The following is a 20058-nucleotide window of genomic DNA, read 5'->3' as shown; positions in this document are numbered from 1 at the left end:
TCTCTGGAACATTGGAAATTGGTCACTTGGATTCTAAGATACAGCATCACAAAGAATTCGAATTCGATGAAAATTAAATGTCACCTAATTAGTCTGTAATTTTCAACTGACGTTATCTCGGAATCAATTATCCCGATTTTCATATTAATAATTTATACCATTGCGAAATTTGTCTGATCTACACCCACAGTAGAGAGCCGAGAGAATAGCTCTACCAAAAATAGATGGAAGAATGAATCTCTCGCGGGTAATCCACCACAAAATTGTGTTCATTTGTTTGTTGAAACAGTTCATCCCATTGAGTGGCTTATATTGCAAAATGACCATCTCATAGTCATCGAACTTTGGTGGCCGATACGGCAAAAGCGCGGTTCGATATGTCAAGGGTTCGTGTCTCGATATCGACACTTTTTTTTGGTTGATAAACTGGTTTGAAATTGAAGAATAACGCTCTCGCTAATCTCGCGATTTATCCTCTGTGTCCGTTCACAGTACATTTATACTACCAGACCGTGTTCTATATTCTCTCGGATGGCGCTGCCCAACTGTGGGTGTAGCATATGAAATAAGGAAAATTTTCATTCTGGAACCTTTTCAAAAGACAAGATCGGTTTAAAAATTTTGAAATTATTTTTATTGAAGAGATCAGAAGATTCCACTAAAACTTAAAATTAGAAGATTGAAAATATTTTCTTTTTTTTTTATTATGAACATCGAACTCTTCGAAGTCAAGTTCATTTTTACTCCATATCGTTTAATAATAAAACCAAAACTCATTAATAATGGTCCACTGACTAGCGTCTGTCATCTCCAAATGTGAAACAACTCTCATTAGAAAAACCCAAAACATAGAGCGGGTCCCTAAAATAACTTCTGGACGAACGGTGTAGCAAACTATCAACTTGCTTGCCGTTGCGTTCGGGTTCATCTCCTCAAGTCACGGTTTCTTGCTCTAGCCGTGAACCACCAGCACCGGCTTCCATCAAAATGAACTCAACGACGTTTCAGCGCGCGTTACAAACACTTCCAAGTTTTGTTATCAGCGCAAACGAAGAAGACGACACACCAAGGAATCGACTGGTTTGGGTATTTGTTCGTCAAAAACTCCTGGATATTGTGTGAGTGTATTTAGCTGTTCCAGAAAGCATGGTCGTTGTAATACAGAGTGGGTACGAGTGAGAGCGATTTAAACTATGAACTTGGGAGCTCGTCGAGCATGTCTCAGTACCGCTAGAACGTCGCTACCGAGCGGGTCGTCAGAACTTCAGGAACTTCGGGACTCGCGGCGTATTAAGTGCCTGTAAACTAATAATTACCACCCCGATTATAAGTGCTGAGAGCGGGGTAATAGTTTGTTTGTCGATCGGCACGAGTTTTGTTGCTCTAACAATTGATATTGTCGAGACTGCCGGCTGAGTTGTTGTGTATTTAGGTTTAGCTGAACTCATCACGCTGCACTCTCGAGGAATCGTTACGAAAGTGAGTTTGTTGAGTTTTGTGTCTATAGCTTCTCGATCAGTGTTGTTTTGTTAATCTGATCATATTATGGACTTTCACGTAAATATAAACGAACTCAGTGCTCCTGTACCCTGCCCGACTGTACCTATCAATTAGGGTAAATTGACAACGCTAAATATAGGATAAGATGAGCGCGGTGGAACGACTACAAAGCGTGTGTTAACGATAAAGTGTTGCTGAACCGAGACAGCGTCAAAACAAGTGTCTGTGATCTGTTGGGAGTTTTGAATATTTTTCTTCATGCTGGTGCATTGGAAAAGTGTATTGTTACCATCGATAGGCAATACTTGGCCAAGCATAGACGCGATAGGTGTTCTCAACATCGTGTTAATTGGATTGTCAATAGCGGCCTTTTGTGTACAGTGACTAATGAAAATATGAGATTTTTAGTCGAAAATAGTTGTTTTTGCAACAAGTTGTAAAAAGAAGATTTTTTTCAGCACGAGGCGTACATTAATATACAATGAGTGCTTAAAAACATTTTTTGCAAAGTTAAACGTCGTTGTGTTTAGTTCAGTGTTTCTTAACCGATGAGGAATTTCCCCCTGGGGGGAATTTGGCCATTCTAGGGAAATAATAAGAATTCAATAGAAATTCAATGTCTTAAATCATTATCTGACACATTCTTTGCAACTTTCAGTTTCTTTGATTAGTAATAACAACTTTTGGTTTTCTCCACAAAATAATAATAAAAGTTTAAATTTCTGTGAATTTTGACATTTTTTGAAACAAAAAAAATATTTTTTTTAAATATTTCTCAGGCATTTGTATTTTTTATTTTTTGCGCACAAGCAGATTTTTTTTGTGACAGATTTTTTTGCTGTTTTCTGTGAGATTTTTGTATACTTTTATCAAAAACATTTTTTGAAAAATAATTGGAAATTGAAGAAAAAAACAAATTTTATTTACATTTCTTCAACTTTTTTAGAGCAATCTGTCTTCTGACGCAGAGAATTATTAAATTTATTCTATATTTTTTTTTATTTATTGTAGTTTAAATGAAAAGGAGACTAGAATAGTGGCTTTTCTTGTTCAAGAAAAAATGATCAAATAAACAAACAATCAATCAAAATCAAACCTGCGTTGTCTGTAAGTTTTTTTTAATTAAAATAAAACGTTTTCAAATACCTACTTTAGTTTATTGTGTAATTTACACTTAAATTTGATTTGAAAATTGTAATCTTTTTGCAAACCTGAAAAAATAACAATCATATTTGTGCATTGATACCAGTAAATTTAAAATAAGAGGGGGGGGAATGAAGTTCTTGCAAATCAGTCAACGGGGAAATGTATCGCAAAAGGTTGAGAAACACTGGTTAAGTCAATTCAGATACATCTGTTTGAAGCTTGACTTCGCCTTTGTCGCTAGCTTGGTAGTTTCAGGATAATATTGAGGATGGGAGTTTCAGTGTTTAAACAAGATTTACAACCTCATTCTTATAAACAGATAGAAAAAATAAATATTTATATTATCACAGTAATCAGAAGCCCAAAACTTCTGTCTGTGTTATCTTTGTCGTATTTTATGTTGCTCAAAGTGATAAAGTGATTAATCGCACTGCTTTCTTGAGATATATTTCTTGATCCTTGTTAGTGAATCAAAGTATTGTTTAAGGAAAAATAAAAGAAACAAAAACCATTTAGAAACTAACGCGTATGTTTTAACAATGTTTAAGCAGTGTGTGTGTGCGATTATTTTAAATAAGTGAACGCACATATTTGTAGCTCACTGTATCAATACATGCGAAGCCTAATCGTAAGCAGTAGAAAGTATTCCCCAGCGGTGTAGGTCATATACTGCTCATATGACTGTATAGTAGGAATAAATACTTTTCTTCTTACCGATGGCAAAGTCCTTACTTGTTTTCAGAGTAAGCTTCACTATTCTTGACCGATTTCATGTGGACGTGATAGCGGAATATCTCAAATCAATTGATTATTATTTCAAACCAATAAACGCCAATCAACCCTATCGACCTAAGCACCCCCTTTTAAACCTTGCGGGGGGGTTGATGTAAATCATACGGTTTGTTTATCAAAAATTTACAATGTGACAGCGGACCGCTGCTGGACTAAGTCCACATACACAGCTCAAGTCTACAATATGGAGGTGGTAGAAGATTGCGACAACTGTGGCCATCACATCCATCACTGTTTTCTGTGTCGAAATTAAAGCCCTCAGATTACGACCCGCATGCAATGTGTTGTTCAGTAGCCGGCGTGTGCAGTTCAATTCTGGATGGAGTTGACTAATTTTGACTTTTTTTTCTCTTTTTAAAGGCCAACGAACAGAACGTTACGCCGAGGTTACGCCATTAATCTCTGGATGAGTTACAGCAAAAATACGCGAGTAAAATGCGGCCCGTAATTCAATAACCTCGTCCGTAGACAGACTCAGCCGAATGGCCTGATGTACGTCACCCTTATCAATGGACCATATGACGATTCAACAAGCCTGGAACGGTGCCGACGACGACGACGATTGTGTGTGAAGACTGTGTACGAATCTACCCGGTGTAAAGTGTGTGATCATTAAGCAGAAGTAAACTTGAACCGGCAATTGATTAGGGAGCGGAGTTTTCGGTGAAGTGCTAGACTGTGGGGAGTATCAGTTGAATTGAGGACTCGCACGTGGAAGGACCGCGTGGTGGTGAAGATCGTAGCGTAATTCTCGAAGAATCCGGCGCCAACAAAGCTAGCACCGAAATGATTGGAATAAAGTACCTGAGCGAGGCCCACCTAAAGGGTTTCGAAAAATACAAGGTGAGTCAAGAGTAGTTTAAAAGTGGAGCACAACATGACTGCAACTGTTTCAAATTGCTTAAAGTGGAAATCCTCATACCTCTCTCTTCGTGCATAATGAGATCCGGCTCAGATTTGTGTCATCTCTTCTTATTTTATGCGAGACTGTATGTTTGTTCTGCGCGCTTTATACAAACACATCTCTGATAAGCTTGTACTACCGCGCGCGGTTCACGGTGTTTGACCTGGCGGGTTATGTGCTCATGATGGAATGTAATATACAGTGTTAGCTCTTCCTGGCAAACTAGTAGATTATGAATTTAAATATTTTTTTTTTTCAGATTTAGGAACACCTGCTCCAAATGTTTTACAATATTAGCTTATTCTTAAAGTTAGAAAAGTTTAAAAATTTTGAAATTAAAAAAAAAATTAAAGTTTATGGTCGTTTACTGAGAAACATTGGCAACAGGAGCGGCCGTGGCTGACTGGTTACGGTGTTCGCTTTATAAGCGAATGGTTCTGGGTTCGATACCCATCTGCTCCCAACGAGAAAGTTAAGAACATAGAAATCTGAAATGATGAATATGAACGAAAAATCAAAGTCGCTCGAGGCGGGGTTCGATCCCCCGTCCTTTGGATTGGTAAGCAAAAATGCTAACCACTACGCCATGACGACTTGGTGAGTGTGGACTGGAATTAGGAATACTGTTACAGAGAGCGAGTTGTGGCGCTATAACCACGGCAAATAGTGTCCAGGGCATTCGTGGAAATACAATGTCCCATCCCAGAGGGTCCCGGAGTACCAAACCTTCTTAGCATGGTGCTCCCAACGAATACAACCAAAATCTCGGAGCGTATGGTGGTGTGTCCCCACGCTTCTTCCTCCCCTGTCGATTCAGAATTGTGTTGTTGTTCGAACACTCAGTGCTCAAACTCAACCCAATTACGAGTCATCTCTGCGATACGGCTTTACGCAGTAGGCCTGGCCGCTTTAACGCTTGTGATGTTTCAATGCATTCTAATGCAATGGCGCACTACAAACGTTAATAAATGACAAGAAGAGTGCTAGGCGTCATCTAACCTAAGGCACTCTCCAGGATCCCTTCGAAAGATTGGCTGCGCTAGGGTCTGATTAGATTAGATTAGATTAGGTTTACTGAGAAACATTGGCAACAGCTTTTGCAAACAACTGGAGAAACATTTGAAAAGGTCGCATAAGCATTTTTACAGCTGGAACTATTTGGCAATTTCCCAGACAATACGCAACAATTTTGCAAACCCCATAGTGGTAAATGGTAGCTGGGGAGGTCAACTATTGTTTCCCGCTTCAAATTTTGAGAGAAAGTTACCGGAAGCGTGAGAAATAGCAAAATAGTTCAAATCTGGGTTATTTTTTTCAATATGTTTAATAAACCAAATTTTTAGTTTTTAGTTTTTGGGTGTTTTTAATACCCCTGACTCAAGGCGGTTTCAAAAACACCCAAAAAGCAAAAGCTGGAAATTTGGTTTATTAGACCTTTTTAAAAAACCTCCAGAAATTGTCAAAATACTTATCCGACCTTTTTTTCGTGTTTCTTTAGACATGATCTAAGGCCGCTGCACATATTTTTCAAAGCTTATTTGCCTACTTCAGGCAAAAACAAATCAAATATCTTCAGAATTCTAATGAAAATAGAAGTCTAATCGACTGAAAACAATTTGAAATTAATGTTTCTTTCACATTTTTTTTCGAAAATTTGGTCGTTCTGAGCAACATTTGTTCTACCAAAAACTTTACTTCTGTTGTTTTATGGTTTTCTTGTTTAATTTTTAGTATTTTAAATTGCATTTATCTTGTTTAGTTTATGTTTGTGAGCGTTTTAGCAGAATGCATTACTATCAATACAAAGAGACGAGTTGTTCCTTTTAAAAGGATTCATATTCAATTTTGTATTCATAGTTTATGTTTATTTTTAGTAGTATTTGGCCTATTCTGCAAACCTCCTATCATTATATTTTTTTTTTCATACAAAAAAATTAGGCAATCTTTTTTTCGTTATTCGACTATTTGAAGATTCCAGTACATGCTTTCCTCAATATGAGATTGAACTTTAAATCATTTCAAATCAAATATTGAAATAGACTTCTCTGATAGTTTAGTTTTGTTTGCCATTTAAATTAGTCTTCAAATTTATAATTTCAAAATTTAAATATATCTCTATTACTTTTTAAAAATCTCATGAACATAGGAAACCCATGCCGCATTGGCGGTTTTGAAAAATATCATGCTGATGAGAGGATAACTTTAAATGATATAGTTTTGTTTGCTCGAAAATTGAAGTTTTGTGAAGTTTTATGACCTCTTGGAGTTGTACATTTGTTTGAAAAAATAAATAATTTAGAATGAATTAAAATATCTTTTAACAATTTGTCGGTTTGGCGGAGAAACGGATATTTGCTTACTTGATACAGTATTTGACATATTAATCACAGAGTAAACAAAATCGAACTTTTGTTTCAAAAATGTTTTATTTAATTATTTTTGAAATAAAATATGCAACTCTAATACTTTAAACAAACGTGGTTTTGTTCCGAGAATTACCAATAAGTCAAAATTAAGCCCAAAAAGTTCCGTCATATAGGCCTATAGGGCAAAAGTTAACGGTGTAAAAAATTTGAACACGTTGAAGGGCATTTTCTTGATTAAGTAAGTGTTATCAACGCATTCTTCCAAGTTCCGGTTCCCGCCAAGATGTAAAACGTACTCTTATGGCGCCACACGTCAACAACCCTTCCTTCCAATCTAGCCGCTACCACGTAACCACTAGCGTGCCCAGGGTGGGGCAACATGGGGCAGTTGCCCCACCATACTCGGAAATTTGTTCTAAAATTGGGCAGGGGGTGTCCATAAACGACGAAATTTTCAAAACTCTAATATTTTTGCCCCACCTTCCTTGAGGACCTGGGCACGCTAGTGCACGTAACGTTTGAGGAATATGAAGTAATCGGCGACCTTTTCACCCCGCAGCACACCGCGCAAAAGTTCTAACCGTTCTGCGTCCACAGCGAAACGTTTATTATTTATAGCGTTCGATGTGCCCCTGCCGGCTCATACGTGATTAATTCAATTACATCTGGATGCGAACGGACTCTGTGTAGAGCGTCCAATTTCCCGGGGTTACACAATTCCCGGGAAACGGGAAATTTTCAACAAATTTCCCGGGAAATCCCGGGAATTCCCGGGAATTCCCGGGAAATTTGAAATTTAGCGAACATTATTCTAATCCTGTTTCTGATTGATCTTTTGCAACAAAATTGTATAGAACAGCAACTTTAATGGTCAAAATGAGTGTGAGGATCAATTAATGGCTTGACTGCTTGTAAAAAATCATGCAACTTTGAGAAAATATATAAACTTTCTAATTTTTAAATCTTTCAAATCGTCCCAAATGAAAGAAAATTTAATTAGTATTTTTGTTGAGAAGGATATTTTTTAAATCAAAGTGTTTGGACAGTGAAAATCTATGCTCCACAACCATAAAATTGCTTTTAAATTTGTCTCAGTGACCATACAAATAAAATAAAAAAAAAACAAAAAAATCAACTTGTGAATAAATAAATAATCATTGAGTTTACCTTGAAAATCTAATTTCTAGCGCTTTTTAACTTGAAACACTGTTTTTTATTTTGAAAATTTGATACGAAGTTGTTTTTTAATGGTTTTTCATGGTTTTATGATATGATTTTAGTTATATGGTTTTCAGCCTAATAAATCAATTAGATTAAAAAAAAATGAGTATTCCAAAGTGGTTGAAATTCAACGATATTTTTTCATATATAACCCTCTTACGCCCTTGGTAGCTCACGTGCTTCATAAATTTATAACTTCAATCTGTAATTTCTCGAATACTTAGAAACAAATTCTTTTCACACAAACCTTTTTGAAAAATTTTATTATATCAGTTCAATTTCCATCCAACATGTTCAAGGTAAATAAAAGTCAAGCAAATCTCAATGTTGATCTTGGCCGGAAGATGTAAATATCTTATTTTCAAATGATTTTCCAAAAAAGCATTAAAAAAGGTTGTCAAAACTTGACATGAAATTTACAGACAAGCTGATTAGTTAAATATTAACAGTAGATGGAAATAAACAAAATCAAATCAGGTTCTCCAATTATTATTTTTTGTATAATTTCAAAACATTGATGCCAAAAAGGTAGGAAAATGTATTCTTCTGCTTGTATTTCGGGAATTCCCGGGAAATTTACAAATTTCCCGGGAAACGGGAAATATTTTTTTCCGGGAAATCCCGGGAATTCCCGGGATTTTTTTTCCCGGGACGGGAAATTGGACGCTCTAACTCTGTGTTTGGAAAGCGCGTTCTTAAGTTTCATAATAAAATTAATAAATAGGCGTATTACTGGAATGACAGAGCGATTTGGTCGATCGAGCGCGAAATTAAACAATATCAATGACCCGCACGGGAACGATTTTTAGACTTTTTTCTGATCTTGAATCATGGAGCTTCTCACACACTTCTCAAATTCCAGTACAACAGCGTGGACACCAGCATACTCAGCGTGTACGTGATGCACCCGTTCTGGAACTGGCTGGTGCAGTTCTTCCCGCGGTGGATAGCTCCGAACCTGCTGACGTTCACCGGCTTTCTGCTCACGGTGGTCAACTTCTTCCTGATCGGGTACTACGACTTTGGCTTCACGGCGGCCACCAAGGAGGTCAATCCGATCCCGGGCTGGGTGTGGATATTGGCCGCCATCAATCTGTTCGTGGCGTACACGCTGGGTGAGTTGAACGCGCAGATGGAATTGAGTTTTACGTTTATTTTCGATTATCTTTCGCAGATGGAATTGACGGCAAGCAAGCGAGAAGGACGGGGACCAGCGGACCGCTGGGGGAACTGTTTGACCACGGGTTGGACTCGTACTCGACTCTGTTGATCCCCTTGTACGTGTTCAGTTTGTTTGGGATTATGGATCTACCCCCGGTTCGGATGCACTTTGTGATGCTCAACGCGTATCTGAACTTTTACCTGTCGCACGTGGAAAAGTACATCACGGGAGTTATGTTTTTGCCCTGGGGTTACGACTTCGTCATGTGGGTATGTACTGAAGAATGGGGTTTTTGAAGATTCGATAATTTTGATAGCATTTTTAAATTTCAGGGCGTTTCGATTACGTTGGGCCTCACGGGAATTTGTGGACCGGAGATCTGGCAAATGACTATTTTCGGCGTTAAGCCTAGCTTGATCTTCGAGTTGACTCTTTACATCTCTGCTGTATTGACGAGTCATCCGATTATCATCCACAACATTTACAAGTAAGTGAACCAGAAGATTAGATGACGATTGTTTAATTCATGTAATTTTCAGATCATACCGGGACAAAACTGGTAAGATGCGTCCGTTTGGAGAAGCAATCCGGCCAATGATTTCCCTACTCTCGCTGTTCATCATCAGTACCATTTGGGTCCTGGCTTCGCCCAACAGTATTGTCAATATGGAGCCACGGATGTTTATTGTACTTAGTGGAACGATCTTTTCTAACATCAACGTAAGTTTATCAATAGGATTTATCATGAATGCTGCTAACGACTTCTTCCCATAGTGTCGACTAATTGTCGCCCAAATGACTGATACTAGGGCGGATTGCTGGAATGCTATGCTCAGTTTGTTGACGGCAGCGACAATCGTATGTGCCATTCCGTACGACCTATTGGGACTGCCAAAGCTTTGGATCGAGTACGAACGTAGCATGTTGTATGCGCTAGCATTCGTGGTCACGGTTGGTCATTTGCACTACGGACAGGGTGTAGTCCGGGAAATGTGCAGCCACTTCCGGATCAAGTGTTTCAAAGTAAGAATATCGTCTCACAGTAGCGTAGACAATACTAATACCAAAAATGGCGGCTTAACTTCTAACAATAATCCCGCTAACAACGGCCGTCACAGCCGAAGAAAACTTATGTAGACTTAGATGCTAGTAGAAGCCATAGCTAACAAGTGACTTGTTGTGTTTGTACTCTCTCGACTTTTTTAATAAAACTCTATTAACTTATTGCTTGATTACCTGCCTTGTGTATTGTTTGTCCTTTTCCCCAAACTAACCCCTAAACCCTCAACGCATGCTACTCACTCCCAACTGCATTCGCCTAGCCTACTTGCAGGCTTAATACCAGCGATTAGAGGGCTCATCGAATAACAAAATGTGTTTTTACTTTTACGCTCACGCGCTGTAACATCCAAACATCGCAAACAGATACCACCGTACGGTAAGTTACTGGGCTACTAAAACATAAGGATTCACACACAAACGTCTAACCCCCCGCGCGTGAGAGAGAGAAAGACCCAGGTGTACTACTCCACACAGTGGCCATCGTCGTGTAGCTGTAGATGTGTATAGGACAAAAATGCATGCATTATCAAAGAAAGAGCGAGAGATCGTCAATTTACAAACCATCAGAGGGGGCTCCCACCTAGTGAGTGCCCAAGTATGTAGTAACATCAGCAGCAGTAGATTCGCGAAACGAATGTAATGTTTGTTGTCTTTGCGTTAACTGCAGATAACGACGACGCCAGCCGCAGTCACGCCGAACAACACCACCACCGATGAAATGGTCGAAATTGAGCTGGGAGCTTAGACGCGAATGCATTACTGACGAACGTGAGCGTGTATGCGAGTAAGTACATTGCGGATTAAGATTACTTAAATTGTAAATAATGATAGAATAAATGTCGTTGATTCAGAATAAATCTGTATTTTATTAGCATTGTAACTATCCATTCTGTCTTACCACAACCCAATGCAAATGTGTTATTTTAGTAAACCCACAGGATTCAAAAAGTTTACAGGATCTCTCATTGCTAGCCAGCACGAATGCATAGGAGTCTTCTCCTTGAACAGCTAGTTGGCGACTGAACTCGCTCACCACTGCACGACCGTAACCCTTTCGCAAGTGGGTCTCCATGGTCTGAAGATCGGAAAATGCACCAGTTTGATCCCTGCAAAAGCAACCGTATTATAATAGTTCAGGTTTGTGTTACTTGACTAACCTTAAACACCAAGAAAGCATACTTCCATCTTTGGTATTGAACAGTCCAATGCTTTCATTCAGCAAAATTAATCGTTTCAAGAGATTGTACCCAGAATCTTGACTTATACTAGTTCTCAATGGCCACTGATTGTAGATGTGATCCAGCTGATCAACCGTAACGCGATCAAAACGAAGTCCTTCTAGGTCGACTTTGTCTCTAGCTACCACTTCCTTGGATTTGTAGTAAAAGTTGGTAAGAGTATCCTTTGCCACGAACAAACTCTTTTCACTTATCGCTACATCCAAGGCAGCACGGTGTTTCTCCAGAAAATCCATACTAACTTCCCGATATCCCTCCCACTTGACCAGGCATAGTGCATCACTTAGCGATTTGTACCCCGACTCGACATCCATCGAGTAGAAGTAAATTTCAAACTCGTCCTAAAAGAAAGAAAAAAATCACAAATCTGAAATCTCAACAAAGAGAAAGTCACGCGCGTACTCACAAACAGCAGAAAGGTGCCATTCTCCGGCCACGTCCCGTTGAGAGAGAAAATTTGTACGTTTGTCTCCATGGAAGATTGCTGCTTCCACTTGATATAGTTGCTTACCAGCCCGTACGCAAACACGTGCTCCGGCCAGTTCCGGCGGAACAAAGCGCACAGTTCGGGCCAATCTTCCGGGAGAATTTCTACGAGTTGGTTGTCCGTCATCGCGAACTGAGGCGTGAGTGACCTCCGCTCAGACTGTTAGTGTGTTACACAATCATTTTTTTAACTGCAAGGGAGAGATAGTTGGTTTAAGGGGTAGAGAGCCTATTTTTGAACTAAATTTACCAACATTTTTCTATGGTTGAAAATGCTTAGCTAAGATTGTCCATTGATGTTAGACCATAAAATGGTTATTTTACCTTGATTTAAGTATATTACAAACTATCTGTGATATTAGGTTGAAGTGAAATGCTATAGTTCACGATTCAATTAAATTTATTCTTTCTTAACAACTTAACGTCCATAGATCTCCACCAGATAGTCATATCCGTATCCAGCACTTCTGCCTTGCACCAAAATCGACGCATTCTTGTACCCCAAGCCTCCATAGGTCAATGAAGCCGCCCCGGTTCGGTTGAAGGATCGATCGTACGCCCGAATCGCGGTAATGTTGTACACTCCATTGTAGCTGACCACGCGGTTAGCAATTTGGTTCGGAATACCAGCGCCAACGTATCCCTGGTTGTGAAGAATCCTATCTCCGGCCAGGATGTTTCCAAGGATCAGATCCGACGCGTGGATGACCCCAAGAAGGCTCACAGCAATCACAGCACAGACAACCACGGCTTTGAACATTTTGCTATTGCTAGATTCGACACTCGACGACTAAGTAACTCTACCAATCGAAAGACTGTCAATTTATATAGGAAACCGACCGTCAATTCCTTATCTTGGACTGTAGATTCAAAAGATACCAAACCAAAACAACCGGAAGCCTTTGATAACGAAAGCAATCGGCGAAACATTTCTTGAATTTCCAACTTGTACAACAGGACAGGTAAGTCCCCCTCCAGGGCGATTAGGCAGTGATAACAGAGAACAATAAACCCACGCCAGATTTAACGATAATTTGGCATCAACTGGACTATATTTCATTGCTTATTAATCGGACTCGGATTATCTCCGGCTGTGGCACACGGTTCTCAACGGCAGTTCTTTAGTCATCGCTCCACTGGAACGGCGCGGTCGGGTACGTTCGGGTCCAGTACGCAAAGTCGGTGTGTCGGAAGCCCAGCTTTTCGAACATTCGCTTGGACGGAATGTTGGCGTTGCCGACCAAAGCAAAGCAGTCCTGGTGCAGGTCGGCTAGCTGCTTGGCCATGGCGGCCGTTACGACGGAACCGTAGCCACGCTTCAGGTGCCGCTCGTCCACCTGGAGTGCACCGAGGGGACCCGCTTGTAGTCTAAAAAATGTTTTTTTTTATTTAGTCCAAAAGTAAATTGAGTTAATGAGACGAACTAAAGAGTTGGATTTTTTTCTTTAACAATCTTACTTTTTAGCTAGTTTTTTTTTTAATGCCACTTAACCCTGGATAAGTTCCAGAGAGGAGACAGATAAAAACAGTTTAATTGTTTTTTGGGGTTTAATGAAGAGATCCTCTATCTGACAAACAAAAGCCAGCACCATTTCAGGCCTGATTTTTTTTTTGTTTTTGATGGGAAAATTATTTGTATTACCTTAAAAAATCAAATGCATGGTTGCCATTTAGTACCGTAAATCGAAGCGACTTTGATAGGTTTGAGAATTTTCCGCAAATTGAAGTGTACAAAATAAATTCGTTTGTAATCATACTGCCCATGGTATAGAAGTGTTCAAAGTACTTCAAGAAGAAGCTTTCATAAAATTTTGAAAAGTTTACATAGTTAGTAAACTATAATTAAGAAAATGCTGATGACTGGCGTTATTTTAATATTTTCAAAGTGATTTCGAATCGAAAAACGGAATACATTTTCGGATTCTTTGGACAATTTGCCACAAGGAAAAGGTAAAATCTGGAGTTTTTTTTTTGAAAAAGTCCAATAAACCAAATTTTCAGTTTTTGCTTTTTGGGTGCTTTTTAATATCCCTGACTCAAGGCGGTTTCAAAAACACTTCAAAAGCAAAAACTAGAAATTTGGTTTATTGAACCTTTTAAAAAAAACTCTAGAAATAAGCTTGTAAATAATAAATTTAATGTGTTTTTAAAATATAATTAAAAAAAAAAAACTTCAAATTTATAGGCATTTCTAGTAGAACCAACTTTTTAGAAAATGTGAAAATTTTTGATTCGTGCTTCGAATTCAATTTAAAAGGTAATATGAATCGACATATTTACAAAAACTAGCTTTATCAAATTTCTTAATTCAGCAATTTTACCTTAAATTTATATATATTTAGTTAAAAAGCATATAAACTTAAACTTAAAGTTAACTAAATGTAAGTGTTGTTTTTTAAAGCTATTCTGCTAACCTTAGCGATGGTAAATTCGACGTAGGGGAAATATACCCATTTCAATCAGTCTAAGCCGTTCGACCAATTCTCATCACTTTTGCCGTTTTGCGCTATTAAATCGACATTTTCAGATGTGTCAACAATGGAGATAGGCTGAGAAATGGTATATTTCCCCTAGAAATATAATTTGCACACCTTAAATCTTATTTTAATAAGAAAAACTATGACCTTGATGATCACCCCGGAATTCAAAATAAGAATTTTCAACGCAACTTTTTTTTAAGCACTATTAGTCAGGGTGACCACTCAAATTCCATTTTCAAATTCCCGACTTTTTCCCGACTTTTTTCCAGACTTTTCCAGAATGCTCAAATAATAGGCATTTGTTATCTAAATAATGATTTCAAACAAAAAACTTTCTATAAAAAAGTCAATATTAACCACCGAAAAAAAATTCTCAATGAATTTAAAAAAAATCCAAATATAGGCATTTTTGTAATTACAGAAATTAAACAACAAATAAAAAAACTTCAAAAATTGAATTTCATTATTATGATTCAGAGTAGAAACACAAATAATTAGTCTTTGAAAAAATAATCGAAAGTTCAACAATACTTCAAACTACCATGTTATTTTTTAAATTGGCAAACGTATAGTTTTTGATACTTCATTTCAACTGGAAATGACAAAAAGTTAAAGATAACCTAACTTAAAATCTCGATCCTATTTTTTTAAACTTCATCATCATTTTAAATCAAAGAATGATTCAAACATAATTGCTGTTATTATTCATTTAAAGGATTTAGAAAAATGTCAAGGTATTCATAACAAAATGTTTTTGCCAAGTTCCCTTTTTAATTTTGTAATTTTTGATATTGAATTTTCTAATCAATGCTAATTTATCTAGTGGTCAGTATTTAACTGTTTGTTTTTTCAATAAAAATTCAGTTTGATATGATTGTATGTTTTCCCACCTTTTGCCTTCCTCACTGAGGTAAGGCTATAATCCTGCTCTAAAAATGAACTTCGTATAAAAACGTCGTAGACCCACCTTCATGTATACATATCGACTCAGAATCGAAAACTGAACAAATGTCTGTGTGTATGTGTGTGTGTATGTGTGTGTGTATGTATGTATGTGACCAACAAACTAGCTCATGTTTCTCGGCACTGGCTGAACCGATTTGACCCGAACCTGTTGCATTCGACTTGGTTTATGGTCCCATAGATCGAGTTTTACACAGATTGAAGTTTTGATAAGTAGTTCAAAAGTTATGTATAAAAATGTGTTTTCACATATATCTGGATCACACTTAAATGTATGTAAACTATGTCCGGGTCCATCATCCGACCCATCGTTGGTTAGGTTATCAAAAGACCTTTCCAACGAGTCTAAAACATAGAAGATCTGGCAACCCTGCCTCGAGATATGGCCACTTAAGTGATATTGATGTACTTTTTGGAAGCCGGATCTCACTTAAATGTATGTAAACTATGTCCGGGTCCACCATCCGACCCATCGTTGGATATGTTATCAAATGACCTTTCCAACAAGTTCAAATCATTGGAGATCTGGCAACCCTGTCTCGAGATATGGCCACTTAAGTGACATTTATGTACTTTTTGGAAACCGGATCTCACTTAAATGTATGTAAACTATGTCCGGGTCTATCAACGTTGGTTAGGTTATGAAAAGACCTTTCCAACGAGTCCAAAACATTGATGATCTGGCAACCCTGTCTCGAGATATGCCCACTTAAGTGATATTGATGTACTTTTTGGATGCCGGATCTCACTTAAATGTATGTAAACTATGTCCGGGTCCACCATCCGACCCATCGTTGGTTAGGTTATTAAAAGACCTTTCCATCGAGTTCAAAACATTTGAGATCTGGCAACCCTGTCTCTTTGCCGAGCTCCCGTGGTGTAGTGGTACGGGTTTCGCTTTGTAAGCGGAAGGTCGATGGTTTGAAACCCATCTGGCGAGGCAAAAGGGGTAGGTGGCGGTCGAGAGGGGAGTTCGGTTGCTGCGGGAATTGACTATGTCAAGTCCCAAGCCTCCCCAAAACCCATCCCATCCAATCTCTCGGACGATCTGTTGGCGACTGAGTCTGAGCGTTGAAGAACTCTGCAACAATACACAGAGAAGAGCTTCAAATGCTACTTTCGACTCGGTCACATGCTCTCAGGCAAAATTCGAGCTGAAGATTATATGATCGGTAACGATCTCTAGATGGGTCAAAAATAAACGAGATTTCCCCTCAATCTCGCTCATCTCCACGTCCTCGGATCGGTCTCTCGTGCTCGTGTGGCATGGCATTGGGGGATTGGTTTGGGGAATGAGAGGGGGCAACTGCTCGAATAATTCGTCAAAAACTGTCTCGCTCAAACAATAGCGCTACGGAAGACGATCGTTCGGCAGGCTGTAAGCAGCAGCAAAAAACAGAAAACCTGAGAACAGATCATACTACAATAGATACGCAAGTGTCGCAGTGGTCCGTGTCTGTTCACAGTAAAAAAAAAAAAAAAACCGTGCCTCGAGATATGCCCACTTATTGATATTGATGTACTTTTTGAAGCCGGATCTCACTTAAATGTATGTAAACTATGTCCGGATCCACCATCCGACCCATCGTTGGTTAGGTTATCAAAAGACCTTTCCAACGAGTCCAAAACATTGAAAATCTGGCAACCCTGTCTCGAGATATGGCCACTTAAGTGATATTGATGTTCTTTTTGGAAGCCGGATCTCACTTAAATGTATGTAAACTATGTCCGGATCCACCATCCGACTCATCGTTGGTTAGGTTATGAAAAGACCTTTCCAACGAGTTCAAAACATTGGAGATCTTACAACCTTGTCTTAAGATATGTACACTTAAGTGATATTGATGTACTTTTTTACTCCGGATCTAAAAAAAGAGATGAAATTTTTGTACAATTCCATCATATCAGCCATTGTTGGTAATAAGTGAGGAAGGCTCCAACCACATAGGTGGATTAAGTTAGTTTTTTAAGCAAAATGTTTGATGAGACTATTTTTTTAAACAATTTGATTGCAAAAAACTCAAAATTTCCTTGATTTTTTTTTGCAATTTCAAAATTTTCTATGTTTTAAAAACGTATTTTTTTAAATTTTGGATTTTATGCGATAATTAAGTTTTCCGAAAACTGAAAATAAAGCTTTATTTATGGTAGGTAATTTACCCATACTCACAAAAAAAGTTCAAGGGCAACATTTGAAAAAAAAACATATTTTAAATTACTTAATGAATTTAGTTAAACAATTAATAATATTTACAAAAAAAAACATTGCCACATTCAATTTGGAATCTGTTTTCAAATATTCAAAAAGCAGAAATGAGTGACTTCAATTTTAAAATTGTTCAATAGTTGAAAAATAATTTTCAAACAAGTATGCTCAGAATTCCCGACTTTTCCCGACTTTTTGACAAAAAATCACAAATTCCCGACTTTTTCCCGATTTTTTGCGGATTTTGGCGAATTCCCGACTTTTTCCCGACTTTCCCGATTTCCTGACTTGAGTGGCCACCCTGTCACTATTGATTTTTTTTAAGATAGTGCATGGCCTTGTGTGGCCTACTCCAGTACAGTAATCTTGAGAAAAACTTAAACAGTTGGAAAATATTCCAAAAAGAAATTGGAATCGTATCAATCTCCCCCCGGTTTACGGTATTTTAAGATACAGGATAATTGTCCTTTTTTGCTGTATCCTGGTTCCAGAATATTTTGTTCAAAAACGGATTGATATAAAAAAGACTTTCCCGATAAGTCAAACTATAAAAAAAAAGTTTGATTATCTTGTATTCCTGTGTAACAAATGACTCAACAGGTTGATTAAGCAACGCATTACTTGTTAAATATTTCTTTAAATCATAGCCTTAGGCATACACGAAACAAAAACAAAAACATTGGCAAAGTCACCTGAAATGAATCAACTCAGCCAACTCAAAACATTATGAAATAATAAGAGTTGCAATGCTTTTCGATGATCATAACATGTTCACAGTTCAGTGCTCCATTTTTGGTAACAATTTTAAAACGTTTCATTTAGATATGAAAAAAAAGTACCAACATATCTTTAAACCAATTTTTAAAAGTGCTTTTCGTTCAAGATATTAGCCATGAAGAATAGTTTTATGTCCTTTTTGATTCTATTGCGTAAAGCATCAGATTATGCGAACTGCCATCACGAACTATTCTCCATCATCATAAACAAACTAAACGAGCAGAGGAAAAGAGCAATCAGGCCAGCATCCACCCCTATCTCTCTATCTCTTACACGAATTACCTAAAGCACCAAGCTACCAGTTCGCCCGAGTTGTTATACAACCCAACGTTGGGATTCCACGCCGCCAGCCGCTGCAAGAAGAACAACGATCCGCAGTGCTTGTTGGGCCACACGGCGTCGGCCTTGGCCGCATCTTCGGGCGAAAGTTTCCCCAGCCGGAATCCCTCGGGGACTGTGACCTCCAGCTTGGCCGCATCTTCCCGGGCCATGTAGTACAGGTAGGTGCAGCTGTCGTACTCCTTCCGGAGGCCCTTGGAGTCGATCACATTGATGACGGCGTTCCGATGGCGGGCCAGAAACGAACTCACTTTGAACCCTCGGCTCCAATCTAGCAAGTGCAGTGCCCGTTCCAGCACGGTGGTGGAGGCCGCGAGCGTGTACAAAAACAGCTGATAGCGATCCTGCAATCGAAAATGCACTCGATTTCACTCTGGTACAACACAACCCACTACCAGGCAGTCAGTAGTGTGTTGCGCTCTGTTTCTTCTGTGTGTGTATTTATTTTTTGCTACGCACTTACCACTATCACATAGGTCCCGTCCTGTCGCCAGGTGCCGTTGAGGCTGTAGAAGGTCAGATTCCGGATGTGGGGGTCCTTGCGGTGCCACTGGATGAAGTTGTCCACGGTGTGGTAGGCGACCAGGTTCGCGGGCCAATTGGCCTGGTACAGGTCACGCAACTCGGGCCATTCCTCCGGGGGAATCACAACCAACGAGTCATCGGTACTCATGACGGCCGACGAACGAGTTGAACGTACCGAGAGACACTGATTGCAGTAGTGGATGGATGCTTCTCGCCACCGCTGACTGGGCGAGAAATCGAAATTGGAGCGGATAAACAAGGCAGACCCTCTACTCTACCATCAGTGTTGAGGCCAAATCAAAGCAGAGAGCAGAGCACTATTCAGCGTGAGAAGAGTATGGCAACAGAGAGTGGCTGAAACTAGTAGTTTAGGTTTGTTTAGTAATAGCTGTGGGGTCGCGGTTTGGCTGGTCATAATAATTTGCTTTTGGGTTTTCTCACAACACTCACTGATTAGATGCGAATTGCTCGCAAAATCATATGCTTCGTACGATGTAGATACTCTTTGGAGAGGAAATTCTATATCAAAATCATAATGCAATCGATCACGTGCAATTAGTATAAAAGAACAGTTTGATAAAAGTTTGCAAAATTGTTATTAGAATGGTTAAAAATGATAACTTTTCCCTCCATTATGAGCATAATCTTGAATCAAATCACAACTTTCAATTTGAGCACCTTTTTGGATGATTTTAAATACTTGAAGTGTTTATGATAGTGTTCCAAACCGCAACTTTACTGAAGACTGCAAAATGATTCGACATCTCTGAACTACAACCAAAACATCGTTGCTTTATCACATAAGAAACCTTGACAGGAGTCATAAAAAAGCACGCGACACTTAGGACAGATTGTTAACGACACGCTGCGGTATAATGACCTGGGTTAGAT

General features: G+C 38.7%; 4 protein-coding genes across 7 annotated transcripts; 1 reads left to right on the top strand and 3 right to left on the bottom strand.

Moving 5' to 3' along the window:
* Positions 1 to 1214: 1214 nt before the first annotated feature.
* Positions 1215 to 11016, top strand: LOC120420642 (ethanolaminephosphotransferase 1). Of its 4 annotated transcripts, XR_005605878.2 has the most exons (9): positions 1215 to 1479; positions 3799 to 4281; positions 8792 to 9044; positions 9104 to 9360; positions 9424 to 9578; positions 9631 to 9811; positions 9866 to 10114; positions 10517 to 10748; positions 10821 to 11016. XR_005605878.2 is itself a non-coding variant. In XM_039583732.2 (8 exons), exons 2-8 carry the CDS (start codon positions 4225 to 4227, stop codon positions 10896 to 10898), a joined length of 1230 nt encoding a protein of 409 aa, XP_039439666.1. In that variant the 5' UTR covers positions 1215 to 1479; positions 3799 to 4224; the 3' UTR covers positions 10899 to 11016. The 4 variants fall into 4 exon arrangements, 3 of the variants coding, with proteins under 3 accessions (XP_039439666.1, XP_052565039.1, XP_039439658.1); XM_039583732.2 differs by lacking the exon at positions 10517 to 10748; XM_052709079.1 differs by lacking the exons at positions 10517 to 10748; positions 10821 to 11016 and having other exon boundaries at positions 3811 to 4281; positions 9866 to 10323.
* On the bottom strand, positions 11004 to 12049 carry LOC120420672 (uncharacterized). Its single transcript, XM_039583772.2, has 3 exons — positions 11798 to 12049; positions 11311 to 11732; positions 11004 to 11259 (listed from the first exon to the last, which is right to left on the bottom strand). The coding sequence occupies exons 1-3, from the start codon at positions 12002 to 12004 to the stop codon at positions 11034 to 11036; spliced, it is 855 nt and encodes a 284-aa protein (XP_039439706.1). The 5' UTR covers positions 12005 to 12049; the 3' UTR covers positions 11004 to 11033.
* Positions 12050 to 12259: 210 nt separating this feature from the next.
* On the bottom strand, positions 12260 to 12688 carry LOC120420714 (uncharacterized). The gene has a single exon (XM_039583814.2). The coding sequence runs from the start codon at positions 12635 to 12637 to the stop codon at positions 12296 to 12298; it is 342 nt and encodes a 113-aa protein (XP_039439748.1). The 5' UTR covers positions 12638 to 12688; the 3' UTR covers positions 12260 to 12295.
* Positions 12689 to 12899: 211 nt separating this feature from the next.
* LOC120420663 (uncharacterized) lies at positions 12900 to 19393 on the bottom strand. Its single transcript, XM_039583762.2, has 3 exons — positions 19106 to 19393; positions 18586 to 18986; positions 12900 to 13245 (listed from the first exon to the last, which is right to left on the bottom strand). Exons 1-3 carry the CDS (start codon positions 19313 to 19315, stop codon positions 12999 to 13001), a joined length of 858 nt encoding a protein of 285 aa, XP_039439696.1. The 5' UTR covers positions 19316 to 19393; the 3' UTR covers positions 12900 to 12998.
* Positions 19394 to 20058: the final 665 nt, after the last annotated feature.

Source organism: Culex pipiens, chromosome 2 (assembly GCF_016801865.2).
Source record: "Culex pipiens pallens isolate TS chromosome 2, TS_CPP_V2, whole genome shotgun sequence".
In the NCBI taxonomy this organism is placed as follows: Eukaryota; Metazoa; Arthropoda; class Insecta; order Diptera; family Culicidae; genus Culex; species Culex pipiens.
Note: the sequence above shows the minus strand (reverse complement) of the source record. Positions and strands in the feature narration are given on the sequence as shown.